This window comes from Vanessa tameamea, chromosome 9 (assembly GCF_037043105.1).
Source record: "Vanessa tameamea isolate UH-Manoa-2023 chromosome 9, ilVanTame1 primary haplotype, whole genome shotgun sequence".
Taxonomy (NCBI): Eukaryota; Metazoa; Arthropoda; class Insecta; order Lepidoptera; family Nymphalidae; genus Vanessa; species Vanessa tameamea.
In genome coordinates, this window is record NC_087317.1 from 13,571,052 (window position 1) to 13,586,143 (window position 15,092).

General features: G+C 33.1%; 1 protein-coding gene across 1 annotated transcript; it reads right to left on the reverse strand.

Moving 5' to 3' along the window:
- Positions 1-13,124: 13,124 nt before the first annotated feature.
- LOC113396215 (large ribosomal subunit protein eL38) lies at positions 13,125-14,771 on the reverse strand. The gene is made up of 4 exons (XM_064215794.1): positions 14,563-14,771; positions 14,164-14,224; positions 13,958-14,080; positions 13,125-13,193 (listed from the first exon to the last, which is right to left on the reverse strand). Exons 1-4 carry the CDS (start codon positions 14,563-14,565, stop codon positions 13,168-13,170), a joined length of 213 nt encoding a protein of 70 aa, XP_064071864.1. The 5' UTR covers positions 14,566-14,771; the 3' UTR covers positions 13,125-13,167.
- Between the last annotated feature and the right edge of the window lie 321 nt (positions 14,772-15,092).

The window sequence follows — 15,092 nt, forward strand, 5'->3', positions numbered from 1 at the left end:
GTAATTCCATGTCGTACATAATTAAACCTCGCTTCTGTCTCATTATACTGAGATTAGCTAATCTGTTCAATGCGATAATAGTGGAAGTCGGCAATGAATATTAATTAGACGACGTGACACATGTTTCCGAGAGCGTGCGGCGCCGCCGCGTGCGCTGTTCACAGCCACCGGGTACGTACGGACACACGACCGACTCTACTATTGAAATGGGCCAGTGGTTGGAACCTGCTTGTGCCGAATAAAAATCAGCTATTTATTTATCCGCTCCACCACACCGTGCGATATCTGTTGACTTTAATACTGAACTTAATATTATTTCTTACACCCTCAACACGCTCTCAATGATGCGACTTTGTATATCAATGTCCAATTTTTATTGACTTCTCGCCTTATAAACCGAATCAAAATGTGTCACCTGTTTCAAGTGGTTGTGCTTCAACATTTACTAGGATTGTATTATATCGCTATAACGTGATGTTGCAACGAGACGGGTGAGTGAGCCGGTGAGACCGATCGTACTGAAACAGGTGACATTACAACCAATGTCCCGGTGCCGGTGCCGAAGCCGGTGCCGGTGCCGGTCGCGGCGCATTGTCTGTATAGAAATGCGAGATATTTGCTACAAAGCATCGCATGCTTTAATAATATCTTTATTTGAAACTTTAGTTTCACGAGTAGAGCATATATATTATATATATTTCACTTGCTGCAAAGATGCCCTGAATAAGCAACAAAATGTCTCGATGCTTATAATAAATTATGGCCGCTAATAAAGATAATTACTTGGGCCGTAAGTTTGCCACATCATGGCCGTTTTAATTTCCTTCGACTGCATCATTACATTGAATGGAGAGATATATTCGATTAATGAGATTTGGGTTTTACGGTACCAACGCGGCAGGAGACATTAAAATAAATTTATGTTTATACAAGGTTACAAACTTAACCTAAAATAAACGATGTTTATAGAATCGGTAGCTGGTACTACCCCCTGGCTGGTATAGATGTGATCCCGTTCAGAGTGCCGTGAGGATATCGGCGGTGCAAGGAGTGGTTGCAGTGTGTGCGAAGATGACCTGCGGCCGAGGTGATATGACAGGTCAGAGTTGAATATACACAGTTGATTGTTAGATACAACACGTTAAAGTCAGAACTGCTCAAAAAACGTAATAATCAGGATACACTAAATTATTCAATAAAGTAGTGTTAATTCTAATCACATGATTTATTTATTAAATAACGAAATACTCGAACGAGTTCGCATCCCAAACAATCTCTCTTTTGATTGCAAGTCGGTTCAAAAGTGCGCTTAGCGCCGACTCAAATAAATAACAATATTTTAGTCAGACGCATACACGTACCCGCCCAGCGCCTTTAAGTCAAACGTGTCTTATTAAATATTTTATAATATTTCCGAAACAATTTATAAAACTACATAAATATATTATCAATGCTTAAAGTCACTATGCCATTTATTTCGAAGCGATTCAAATTGTGGTTTAAATAAAACTTGAGCAATTTATTTTTATATTTTTTAATAAAAACATTAAGTGTTCCGTTATTAATATTATTCATCCAGACACTTTCCTTTTTGATCTCGATGATTTAATACCGCTGATATAATATTTAAGACACTAACTTTGCCATGATTCGAAAGTTACAAATTGTTTTGCGTCAAACCATTTTGTAGAATGTATATTAATAAACAAATACAAATAGAAATAAATTACAAACAATCAATGAAATTTATCAAGTTTATATTATTTCAAATCGAATTTAGTTTCTTATCATCGAAACATTTTTAAGACCTTCTATATAAGCTAAAGGCATGCTAACATAGTTTTAGTATCAAGCGAACTTTTATACTTACAATCTTAACCGAGGCTTCCGCAATAAACTATAACCACAACCATCATTGGAGTCAACACAAGCTACCAGGTCCGCGTAGTCGTAGACTACTACGAGTGCTACGACAGCTACAGGGCACCGTCACGTGACACACCCGCTACGCTCAGCGGCCACGCACTCACTGAACACTGGCTCCTAAGCACCGACCGACGCTAGTCCAGCCTAGCCTCTGTGGAGCTAGTCTTTGTGAACAAATTAGAAATTCGACGAGGAGCTCGATTGGGATATGGAACATTTACTACAGAAAACATACCTAGATGAAATTTAACTCCGTTTTAAATATTTTTAAAGATTATTTTTGAGCCGAGGTGGCCCAGTGGTTAGAACGCGTGCATCTTAACCGATGATTTCGGGTTCAAACTCAGGCAGGCACCACTGAATTTTCATGTGCTTTATTTGTGTTTATAATTCATCTCGTGCTCGGCGGTGAAGGAAAACATCATGAGGAAACCTGTATGTGTCTAATTTCAACGAAATTCTGTCACATGTGTATTCCACCAACCCACATTGGAGCAGCGTGGTGAAATATGCTCCATACCTTCTCTTCAAAGGGAGAGGAGACCTTTGCCCAGCAGTGGGAAATATATAGGCTGTTTATGTATGTATGTTATGTATGTTAAAGATTATTGTTTTTTTACACAGTTTAAGTATTGCCGAAACGTATCGATGCCGATGGCTCAATTAATAAAATATTACAAATAAACCAACCATTTTATTAAATAACAAGAAGAACAGCCGGGACAGAGAAACTGTAGGAGACTCATTTGTAAATACACACTTAAAAATAAAAGAAAAAAATGACACTGAATTAAAAAAAAATAGTTATTTTTCTTTGAATTCGGTGTCATTTTTTTCTATTTCGGTGTCACTTCTATTAAATTATTCGATCAATATTATTTTGCAGTTGTATTCTGTTTCCCTTATTTCTTAATCTTTCTTCATTGTAAAATATATATAAAAATCACCCTTACAGATTCTCTCTAGTTCGAGCCATTGAGTATTTAAGCACATTACCATATCCTTGTATAATGGTATAGTTGTTAATCATTTGCACGAGAAATCTGTCTTTGTAGTCCGAACCGCCCGCCCCGCCTTCGTACGGTTGAAATAAGAATATAGAACAAGATTTTTTTATGCATATCCTGGAACGCTCTTGACACGCCGCATATCGAACATCCAAACTAAAACTAAGACCTCATAATATTAAGAACTCATACAATCAGATCATACATCAACATCAGAATAAGAATACTTAAAATAAATTAATATAAAATATTTTTTCTTTGTATACTGTATAATTTTTAATCTATTGAGTCTCCACAGACGTGTTGTTGGCGCGTTCGGTGAATCTTTCCCTTATCAGATCGAGTTCATAGTGCAACGCGCCTGTGTTTTTTTCCATGCAGCATCACCATCTATGGTTATTTTTTTTACTGTAATGATTTTAATAGTTTTCTGTGTTTTTTTTTTTGTTTGCAACTTCTTAAATGTTATATTCCAGTTGTCTTCCTTGAAGGTGTGTCTGATCCTAATAGGATAAAAAAACCTGATCCGGATGGTATTACGACAGTCTTTTCGTGATTGGTCCAATCATACCAATTATGAATGATGAATTATTACTTATTGCAAAGTTTAATGTTTTACAGTATGTATGCATGTGCATGTACGGAAGAATCGCATGCGACTGCCATACATATTCCTTATAAGACAAATGAGATTGTTTTCATTTTAAAGAGAAAATAAATACTAGAGATAAGTTCTGGTATATGAATACAAGCACGTTATAAACGGCCATAAATGTTCGCCGTGTCAGTCAGCGTGTACTCGTGAGGTGACGAGATATGCGCGTGTGTTATGTAACGTGATTCACTCGAAGCTCGGAAATGTCCTTTGCCGTCATTAACAAAGCCGCCGGGCGCTCGTGAAAGGTCGCTAAGACAAAAGGTCTTTGTGTTCTCTTTTTAAGTCAGCCTTACAGCGCGTGCTCGCTGCGTACTCGCATTACGTATAAAACTAAATAACATTAGAAATGCATATTCCTGTTTTATTTTAATATTTAGAACATTTTAATACTTATTTCTATTACTTTTTCAAACTTACTGACAAACATACTAAAAAATAGAAATATTCTTTAATCCACTGTTCAAAATTCAATTCAAAATGGTACGAAATTTTTAAATGTAATACTTAAAAGATTTCAAAAATAATTATTTAATATAATTTAAGATCAAACGAACTTCTCAGGTGAAGTTCGATCATAATTATGTTAACAGGCTTATTCGATGCGATTCACGTTTAAGAATGTAGGTTGTTTTGAGTTGGTGAAATGACTAAAACTAATCGTTTGGTAATCAGACTGTCGATTTAATAACGTTTCTACTAATTCGTTTTGATTACAGATTTTTCTATTGTAAAATCGAGCAAAGACTGAGGAAGAATCAGACAAACTGCAGTCTTTTTAATAGAAAATACTTGTCTTAAAAGAGGTCATTAGTATTTCTTTTTGATTAATTCATATTTTTTTTATTTTTATAAAGACAGAGTTTATACACGATGTGCAGTCACAAGGGCTAATAAAGTAACAGTTTTCTTAGTGAGAGTTTTTAGATCCAGGTCCACATTTTACCATTTAGTAGCTAAATAGTTTAGTTGGCAACCAATGGTAGTGTTCGATGATGACTGTGCACCGATCTGAAAGTAGATTTCAGTAAGTTAACATTTGGTTCAAAATAAATTATATCATGACACAATCTTGTAAGCAGCGGGAACCTTAGTGGCGTAGCCAGTTTGGTACAAGGAGGCATACATTCGGCATTTGGTATTACATCTGTTAGCAAAAAAATCTATGGTGGGCTTTCCAAATTTCTGTTATATCTCGGCAAACGCGTAATCATTTAACTCCTATTCCGTGTCGTGAAACTTTTTTCGCGATAAAAAAACTACTTTTAAATTTTTCTCTATATTTATATAAGAAGCAAATATATACTTTGGACGTTGTTCACACCACATACTCCGTTCACACCATCTCGAGCTGTGTCGTTAAGGCGCGGGTACTGTATTACACTTCCCATTCTATTCGTGCGGGCAATAGCCGTTTTGTTGTCGATCCTTTATAATATTTTAGCAATAAAGCACTCGTTCAACAAGAAGGCTAGGTACATATTATTAACATATTATACATATATATTACATATTTAAAAAAAACTCTAAACTATCGTTGAGGCAAGGCAAGTACAGTAGGTGGCACTACTACATTGTTAAAGATTCTGAATATTCAAGGGACACTTACTAATAGTAATATGTCCCCACTTCCACGCACAAACAGTCGCACTCGCCGACTGAACACTTCTGAAATATTCACGATCGTAACAGTTTGGCGATCAGGACCCCTTCATCACATACATACATGCGCACCCACTAACGACGCAACTCTTCTGCTAAATCATATTAATTTAACTTACTTATTATTATAGCAATAAACTCTAATTCCGTAGTTTAACTTTATTATGAATATAAATTTAATATAAAGCCTGTCCTAAAGAAGAGCGAGGCCCTCTAACACGAGTATCCACAGACTTAAAAGAAAGTGCCAACCCCATGAAATGTGTTATAGATTAACTTTAGAGAACGTTATGACACTATACTGTAATATTGTGATGCTGTAGTTCCTGCAATATTAGTATTGCTATAGGTGACTGAAAGCTGAATATAATAAACGGAAAAAACTGTTACAATATTTTTTCTGATAAATAGATTTCTTCAAGAAGGAGCAATTTCTGCTGTGTTTTCTTTACGTTTACGACGGATATAGACAAAAATTGATACTCCATCGCGGCGTCGGACGACGGTGACTACCCGCGCCCGCGCACCCCGGTGGTTTCGCAGAACTTGTTCACGAGAAAAATATTGAAAGTTTCTTGTTTTATATTTTAAATTTTTATCACCATTTTGCGGTTACACTTAGCTATTATAGATAGATAGATATATAGATCACACTAGCGAACCGCCCGGCGTCGCACGGGTGCAATTTATAAGGTACGGGTACCCATACCGTATAAAAGTGCTCTAGACCTCGGAAACAACTTAGCTTCTACCTGTGAAATATTTTTCAGAATTGGATTGTTATTTATTAATTCCGGAGATTAGCCCTTTCTTTAATTAGTTCTTTTTAATTAGTTTTTACCTTATTATAATAGTCATACAGAAGAGACCCTTGATAAACAGAATAAAACTTTCTACAACAAAACCCAATCATGCGTAATTTCCATGAAAATTACTTCCGCACACTCATTACATTCTGAACACATAAATACATAATACTATTCTAAAACTTACTTAAGAACATCTAATTAGTTTCCATAAGTAACGGAGTCCTGTTGCGTATCTAGCGGAACAACTTACAATGAATATTAAGTATTCATTTTCAGGAGGCGCGTCGCCTCCGCAAAGCAAAGCTTAATCCACGGGCTACTTAGTAATTACTACTTATAAACTTCATTATATAATTAAGTAGTCCATTATTGGGAAGGGAATACATGTAATTGCTTCGTGTTCGCAGATAATTAACTTTAAATATTGCTCTCGGCCGCGCTTCGCTTCCGTTATAATAGTATCGCATCTATTAACTTGCGAAGCTAATAACTGCTTAATGTTAGAAGCAACTAATAGGGAAAATGCGTGATTAAAATTTACGATCTCATAAACTCCTTCAGTCGGGTTTCTGGGGAATTATCTGGTGCTTGTTAAGGATTAAGTTTGTCGAAACCCAGCCCGTTACTGCAGGTGGGAACGAGAAAATTTTAAAACGAGCATCGTAACACCTTCGTTGAAAGCATTTCATGCAGATTATACGGATCCTGACGCCACGGAGCGGTAACGAGGCGAACAGAACGGGAAAGTCAGTTAGCGGCAAGCTGGCGCGCGCCGGCGAATAGAAAATAAAATTATCATAGCGAGGCGGGGAAAGTTCTCGACTTGATTACCTCTGCCGCAAGCTCGTTCGAGCCGCGTATGTAGCAGTTGGGAGTGTTTGTTGCGGTACCCGGATTTGCTCGACACATAACGCGGTGTAGCGCGTTTTGCGCAGCCGTTAAAACTTACGAGCACATCTAATCCGTGCCTCGCGCTGGAAACAGTAACTAAGTATTACTTCAAATGTTAACGCTTTTATTAAATAAATGTAAAGCCTTGTCATTCTTTGCCTTAGTTGCGCTTTAATTATAGTTCCTTGCAATTTTAATTATAATTTCCTCAAAACCGCAACTGTAAGACGAGAAAACATGAAATCTGTTTTGTACGGAACATATTTATTGCTAATAGCAAAATAGTTGATCGATTGGTTTGAAGGTTTTTTATGATAAAATAAAACAATATAGTACATCGTACATCGATTTTATTAGTATATAGTATTACTTATTATATAGTATATTAGTTTATTAATAATATATATTATATATATATTATTAAAAATGTTTGGAGTTTTAACTCTTGTTAAATTTAACAAGAAATGAAATCCCTCATTCTCTCTATCTGCAACAAGATCTGTGGAGAATATTTATTAGGATTTCATATCCACGAGTGGAATCTACATCTAAAACTATGTGTTGTTCATCTCGCTAATAGTGATAAATTTTACAGAACAAAACGTAGAACTACGAATTCACTTCCAGCTAAGAAAAAGACGTCAATTTCTATTGCCTTAACAAGCTTGTTAACCAAGAAGACTTGCAATCTTCGAGAGCTACAGTGCCTCCTAGGGCTGTTGAACTTTGCTTGTTTCGAGATACTGAAGTCTCCCGACTTCACAATTGACATCTGCAGATCTTTTGACGGCAGTTATCTCGCAATGTGCCAAAAGTAAAGTTGACCACCCCGTGGAGGGTGATGACAGATTTGCATTGAAATCTCGGAGCCTTAAACCTAACAACCCCTAATCACTAGATAGGTGAATCTCATTTTCTGACCACCGAGGTTTCAGACATCGGTTGTGGTGCAGTGCTGGTCACCAATGGGGCACCTCAGCAGAAACTGTAGCATTGCAACCAAAAACAGATGTTCACAGTTGTCGTTGTTGCAGTGAGATGCCACACGAAGAGGTTTAGAAACTCTCATGTATTACTACAAACAGATAAAAAAACAATAATTACATACATTCGCAACGAGGCACTCAAGCGATGGGTCTGACGCGATGTCACTGACGTTTCAACTTTTGACTTTTCTAAACAATTGAAACATAGCTCTGTCGCCACAATGTCTCCCAGACAGGGACAACTCTATAGCAGTGAAAGTTAGGAAACCGAGGACGCTGCAATTTATAGATTTTATTAATATATTAATATTTTCAGTTAATATTTTCGAACAGTTTTCCGGGTTTTGAAAAAAACAATTTTAACGCTCAGGTTTAATTTATCAGATACAGAAAAATTAAAATATCGACAAGACTATCCATTTGTATTTTTAGAAAGTGGTTGTGGAGGGGAACTGTGTAAAAAAGTAGGTCTATTAAAATAAAAATAAAAATGTAATAAAACAAAAACGCAAGTCTCCAATGCAGTTGGCAAGATTTATATAAATAATTTTCCATCAATAGTGGTTGTTCGGTATGTTATAATTGCACTAGACTAGAGTATTGATAACTCAGCGATCTACACTTTTCGTATTATATTTCCCATCGACATTCCACATTAAAGAATTTTCATAACGCCATACTCGAACGTTCTGGAGAATACAACACAAAGACCACCAAAGCGATCGCCGTGAGTTCAATAATTCTTCGTGACACATAACGTGGGAATCGTACGAGTTGCAGCATCAAGACCACCGATGTATCGCCGCCAACCATCGGCACCGAGTACGAAGGAGACTTCACCTCTGGCTCACGCTTCGAGCAGCAGACAAGTGTGCATGGAATCTTCATCAATCATAACATAATTAGGTAGTTACAGGCCCTCTCTTCCTGAGAGTATAAAATATATAATATTACATATAAGGAGAATTAGTGTGACTTTCCGTTCGTCATTCGTCAATTTGTCAGATGGCTTTTAAATTCATTCTGTTTTTGGAGGTAGCACGAAATACCGTCAGGCGTATCATTGTTAAACTGTTTTTTAATAATATTAGCAAACCAGAAATTGATTAAAGTATTTTGTTATTATTTATTATTATTTTATACACTTGCTGTTATTAATTATCTGCAAATTGATCTTTTTAAAGATATAAAATTAGTTTGTAGGTAGTAGGCAATCTAGATAGGTATTTTAAAAATAAAGAAAAATACGCCAAACAATGCACGGTCAAATAATCGTAGATACTAAAAGTCTAGTCTTTTTTTTAAGTAAACAAATAGTGGTGACTAACTTTGTGTACCAATAGATGGCGCTATAAAATAAAACTAAATTTAATGTTTGCAAATCGCCATCTATCGGCAATGGTTGTCAAATAATTATGTTTATGTTTTGAGTCATAAACTATGTACATCTACACACATCTACGGCTGGAGCTCTTCAAAATGAGGCTATAACCGATTTATGTGAATATTTTATGTGCAGCTATCGTTTCATGATCACTGAGACAAAAATCGGCTTACATTATTAATATTTAAGATAACTAGCGACCCGCCCCGGCTTCGCACGGGTGCAATACTGATATTAATTTACCTACTACAGAATGTCTTCTAGCCTTATTAACTTATAAAGAGGTAGTTATTTCCAGTAATAAGTCATAGAAACACAGCCACAATTTTATTTATACGAATAGATTTTTATTCCCTCATTAATAAAAAGAAACATTGTATGTTTCAATAATAAAGTGGCATTTTCCAGATATATTTCTTTCAAAGAAACTCTTACTTTATCTTACATCTAAAACGACTATGACCTTGAAATAAATTTCTTAGCATTAAATTTTATGAAAAACAAAAACAAAATGTAATTAAAAATAACATCTTGTCTTAATCTTAAAACTGAAAAACTAATGTTCAATCAGCATAGTCCGTGATGAAGGCAAATCAAAAACCAGTAGGCAAAAGCAAAAGGTCGTAAATACTAAATCGGTTACAATAGTAGCCTATTGTATCCGATTTGATTGGTTTTTAAAATGCATTTTATATTATTTAGTAGAGGTTAAGGAACCCAGTAAAAGTTGTTTTTTTGAATTCTAGTACATATTTGCTGAAAAATATCAAAATAAAAATTCCATATTTAAATAGCGCGCGAAAACGCTACTTTGACAATATGGCGCTGCAATGGGGTCACTGACGTCACTTGCCTATATTGTAATCTGTGGCACATTTATAACCCACACACATACAGTAGGCAAACGAGGTTAATAAGCAAGTGACGTCATCATAAGCCCGACCAATCAGGAGCGTTTTGTGTCACGTGACAAACGTTTAAAAAAATGCATTTTTATTTATGGATTTTTGAATAAATTAATTATTATTTTCAACTTTCGTTGATAAATAACTATTTTTAAACTCGTAATATATACTGATTACAATAATTGCCACTTTATTTTTATAAAATAAATAGCCTATTACAGTTCGCTTAAACAAAGCCAGGTCGTAAGAAAAATCTTTTGATAATTCCGAATAAGCAACCGTGCACATGATACGAAAGATCAGTCTAATATCTTACTCTTGTATTATTTTCAAAACTATAAATTAAGTGTCTTTGCATAAAACTGATCTATATTTTGAGATGTTCTTATTTCTTTAAAATCAATTAATTATTTTAAATTTTTTATCTATATCTTACTATATAAAATAATAAAAATTTTATCGAACATTATGTAACTTTCTAAATTTTTTTACAAATATTTCATATTCCATATTATAACCAATTAAATAAATATATATTTAAAAAAAAAATCTAAAATATATGTTAAAACTAAAATAACATATTTTTATCTGTATAAATGTATTCATTCTCCATTCGTTTAGCGACCATCCTTAGTGAGGCCTCCATTTTAAATTTTTAATTGTTCGTTCATCGGAAAATGGCGTTTTGAAAGTCGGCAAAACCGTTTCGTTACTTTGGAAGTAAAATTAAAGTTAAAGTTACGTAGTTAAGTACAATATTGTTGTATTAAAAATGATGATATTTTAATCAAGAACTGTTTGTAGTAAATCATAAAGCGGACTTATCAACAAAACACTCGTGTTATTGAAAAGTTCGGTTTGTTTTGGTTCTTTCATATTGTCATTGGAATAGAGTATACAACGTTCACAGTTTTTCAGTCGTTACTCGTTAGACAATACAAATAGCTATGTCCCTGCGATTTAAATCTGTAGTATCTTGAAAATATTCATTTAAATTACATGCTGTAGAGGGTCATATTGATCTATATTAAATGCACAATGTATTTAAGATACTTAATTGGATAAGGATTAATGTTGTATTGCTTAAAATCGCTTCGAAATTAAGCCATTATTTCTCGTAAAAAGTAAAGGATAAAAAATGGTTGTATCCCTAAGCGATAGATATATACCATCGCAGACGTTTTTTAACACATTTTTAAGGTGTACAATACCGTAGTACATTATTTTGATCTATCTCGTAGGGTTCAGCCAGCATTTGCAATGTAATCGCAAAAAATGTGTTTATTTATGACTTCACAAACCTCTAAAATGATCAATGTTTCTCTACTATATTGTGCATTTGTACAATATATATATATAAACCTTCTTCTTGAATCAATCTATTAAAAAAACCGCATCAAAATCCGTTGTGTAATTTTAAATAAAATAAAATGTTGTAGTTGCCAATACCCGTTTAATTCGAAGGTACGCTTAAAAAACGAGCATTGTTATAACAACGCCACGTTGCATTAACACATTTGTAAAAAATAAACTTTTAAGATAACAAAATATACAGTTTATCTCAATTGAATGTGTTTCACTGTGATGTAAACTGTATCGGGAAACCCTTCAATATCTCCGACATATATCATATTCAAAAATTCTTTATCAGATATCTTTCACTCGTAAACACAGACGCCGATTTTTTTCATAACTAAAAAATGACGTACTTCCAAACTAACCGTCACCTCCTGGGCGATGACTTTTCAAAGTCAAAGTCAAAAATCTTTATTTACATTATTTACACTTGCTTATTGATAATCTAAAATCTAATTAAAGTTAGGTACACTTCAACTTAGGGAACAGTGTACGTTTGATTAAAATCATACAGTTACTGAGAATTATTACGTAAACGCATCATTTCTTGGTATGCATGGAGACCATGAGGTTGTTTTAACCGTTTGTTAAGGTTTCGTTTTTTTTTTGGATTATACCCTCTGTCTTAGGATTCTCCTTTTTTTGCAGAGCTTCTCGATAAGGAAGGAACGGGGAGACCCATTATTATGAAGTAATTAAAACTTTTAAATTACTAATAATCAAACTTAATCACTTAGACATTACCTTTTATAATATAATAATAAGTAATAATTACATAGTATATTTTACATACAATGAAGTCAATACTTCTATGTTAACTTAATGCACTAAAAACTAAGAAATAAAAATAATTTATAAAAAAATTAAACTGAATTCAAAATTAGAAACTGCTAGTGAACTAAAAATAAAAATTTTTAGGGCTTCGGCTATTATTAGCACTTCTCAAACATATTTACGATGCTTAGGAAAAATCAACGTAATGTTATTGGTGTCTTATGTAATTTGTCTAAGGCATTTAATTGTGCACAACTCAAAATACTTCTTTAAAACTCAAATACTACGGTATTAAAGCTCTTGATCTCATTGCTTCATACTTAAGTGGTAACTTCACTTAATATAGTTTTGTAAAATGACAATTCAAAAGTGCCTGTATAAGCACACTTGAATGAAGTACATTTTGATTGATTGAATTAACATAATTGTAACACCACTATATGCTAAACCGAACTGAGCCAAGCCAAGTACCAACCAAGCACTAGTGATTGCCGTTTCATAATCTTCTAAAGTGATACAAACAAGAACTTGTGATTGTACTCAAATAAAGTAAATTTTGAATTTGAATATTGAGTACGTATGTACTTATTTGGTAATATTATTAATATATTACAATAAATTCTTGCTGAATATTTAGTTAGGAGTAATCATTTAGCAAATTATTCTCAACAATTTAATTACTGGTTATTACACTGTTCATACTTTGATTCCAATTCACTTCAATAGACGGTCTTTCTATACTTCTACACACATTTTTTAAATAAAACAATTTATGGTGTTTATATTTTTATTTACTTAACCCTATGTCACATTCACTTCACTTCCTTCACTTGAAGACCTGTAACAGAAAAAGAAAATGCATTACTGAATTGTTAATTTGTTACAAGAGCCGCTGATAATTTGAAGAGAAATACTTAAAAGTATTATACACATATAATACAAAAAAATTATAAAAAAAAATTAAGTTGTTCTTTTCTGATATTCACAATATTTTAACATAAAATATGTCATTTATTTTCTGGCTACAATAAGTGTAAGGTCAGCCATTACTTTTACAATTATGAATATGATTCATATGAAATTATTAAAAAATATTGTGTAGGACTTAAGCCTGCATTCATATAATGATTGTATTTTTTATATTTACACCCTTATCAAAATATTGAACAGTTACTGATTTACTTTCTTTCACATATTGAAATCAATATCTCAATAAGCTTATCAAAATATAGATCAAAATCTCCTTTGCAACTTTTTCCAAAAATGGGGCTTTATACAAACTCATCAGGGTATGTATCACAAACTCATCATATATTGTTCTGCTACACAACACTACTTGGAAAGTGTTTGTAGGAAGTTAAGGAAGAAGAAATATGTTTGTAGGAAGTTGTTTTTACTGATTAATATTAATATTCAACAAAATCAAAAATCATTTTAGAGAAAGTTGTCATAAACATATAACCTTTAAATGTATTCGGCATCACAACTGTCTTTTACACTCTCACGCAAACTGCTGACTTTGTCAACTAATATTCACTGTCTATATTAAGGCAATGGAATCCTATTTATAACCATGATAACTATGAATGCAATGATAAGTACCTGGTGGAAGGCTCTGTTTGAGCTTCTCGGCCTTTTCCTTGTCAGTAATGACCAATGTGTACAGGAAACGTGAGCAACGGACTTTGAACTTTACATTTTCTGGGTTCTTCTTTATTTTAACCGCTGGAAAAATATATTTGTTTTAATTTAGAATTAATGGCAAAATCACATACTGAATAAAGTTAGTAATAGAGCATGTTACTTACATTTGGCATCTTTCCTGCGGGCTTTTAGCAGGAAGTCTTTAATGTCCTTAATTTCACGGGGCTGAAAATAAAAACTAAAATATTAGCTAAAATTTAATAACCCTACAACAAAATCTACGTATAACATATTGTTTAAAATTAATATTATCGATGAATCGATAATGTTATCTCAATTATTAGTAAGAACTATTTACTCTACTCAGTCAGTAAAAAAGAGCTTAAGACGTTGAGCGTTGAGTTAAAGTATAAACATAACCATGATCTTTGTTTTCATTTTAATATATCTTTGGTATTCGTTTCTTAGGTTTTGGCGATATCAGCCCGGATAATTAATAAACATATTAGATCTTGATTAATGTTTTAAATGTATTTTTAAGTTATATATGCACTTGTTCGTACCATGTTGAAGCCGATCCTTAGCACTTAAGCTGAAAAAGAAAATAATCTATTTAAGTAAAAAATACGAACATTACTCAATACACGGTAATAATGATTGAATAAATATGATATTTAAATAAAAAATAATAGATGTTTTTCAATAGATTTAGTTGGATTTCACTGCAGTTCACAAATACAAAACCAATCACACCTGTCAAAGTCAGCAAAAGAAATTGTCAAAATAATAATCTTACAGATAAGTCTAAAAAATTTGGAATTTATTATTACAGAATAAGTATCTACTTTATTAAAAAAATCGTAACTCAAAAATTGCTCGATTAAATCCGATTATATTATCAATAAATAATTCAACTTATAGAACAACACAATATATTTAGAAATATTTAACTATTTTTAATTTTATACATAATATTTATATTTTAATTTACATACCTAGTAAATAAAATATAAATGTTGCAGTTGATAAAATTTACAAGATAAACTTAAAAAAACCTACATATATGTATTTCTACTTAAAAAACATGTAAATG

Bases quoted from the DNA above. Each gene is read 5' to 3' on its own strand.
- LOC113396215 (XM_064215794.1), bottom strand. The intron at 14,081-14,163 runs GTAAGTAACATG...ATATTTTTCCAG, and splicing joins CCGCAGGAAAGATGCCAAAT to CGGTTAAAATAAAGAAGAAC. The intron at 13,194-13,957 runs GTACTTATCATT...TTTCTGTTACAG, and splicing joins CAAACAGAGCCTTCCACCAG to GTCTTCAAGTGAAGGAAGTG.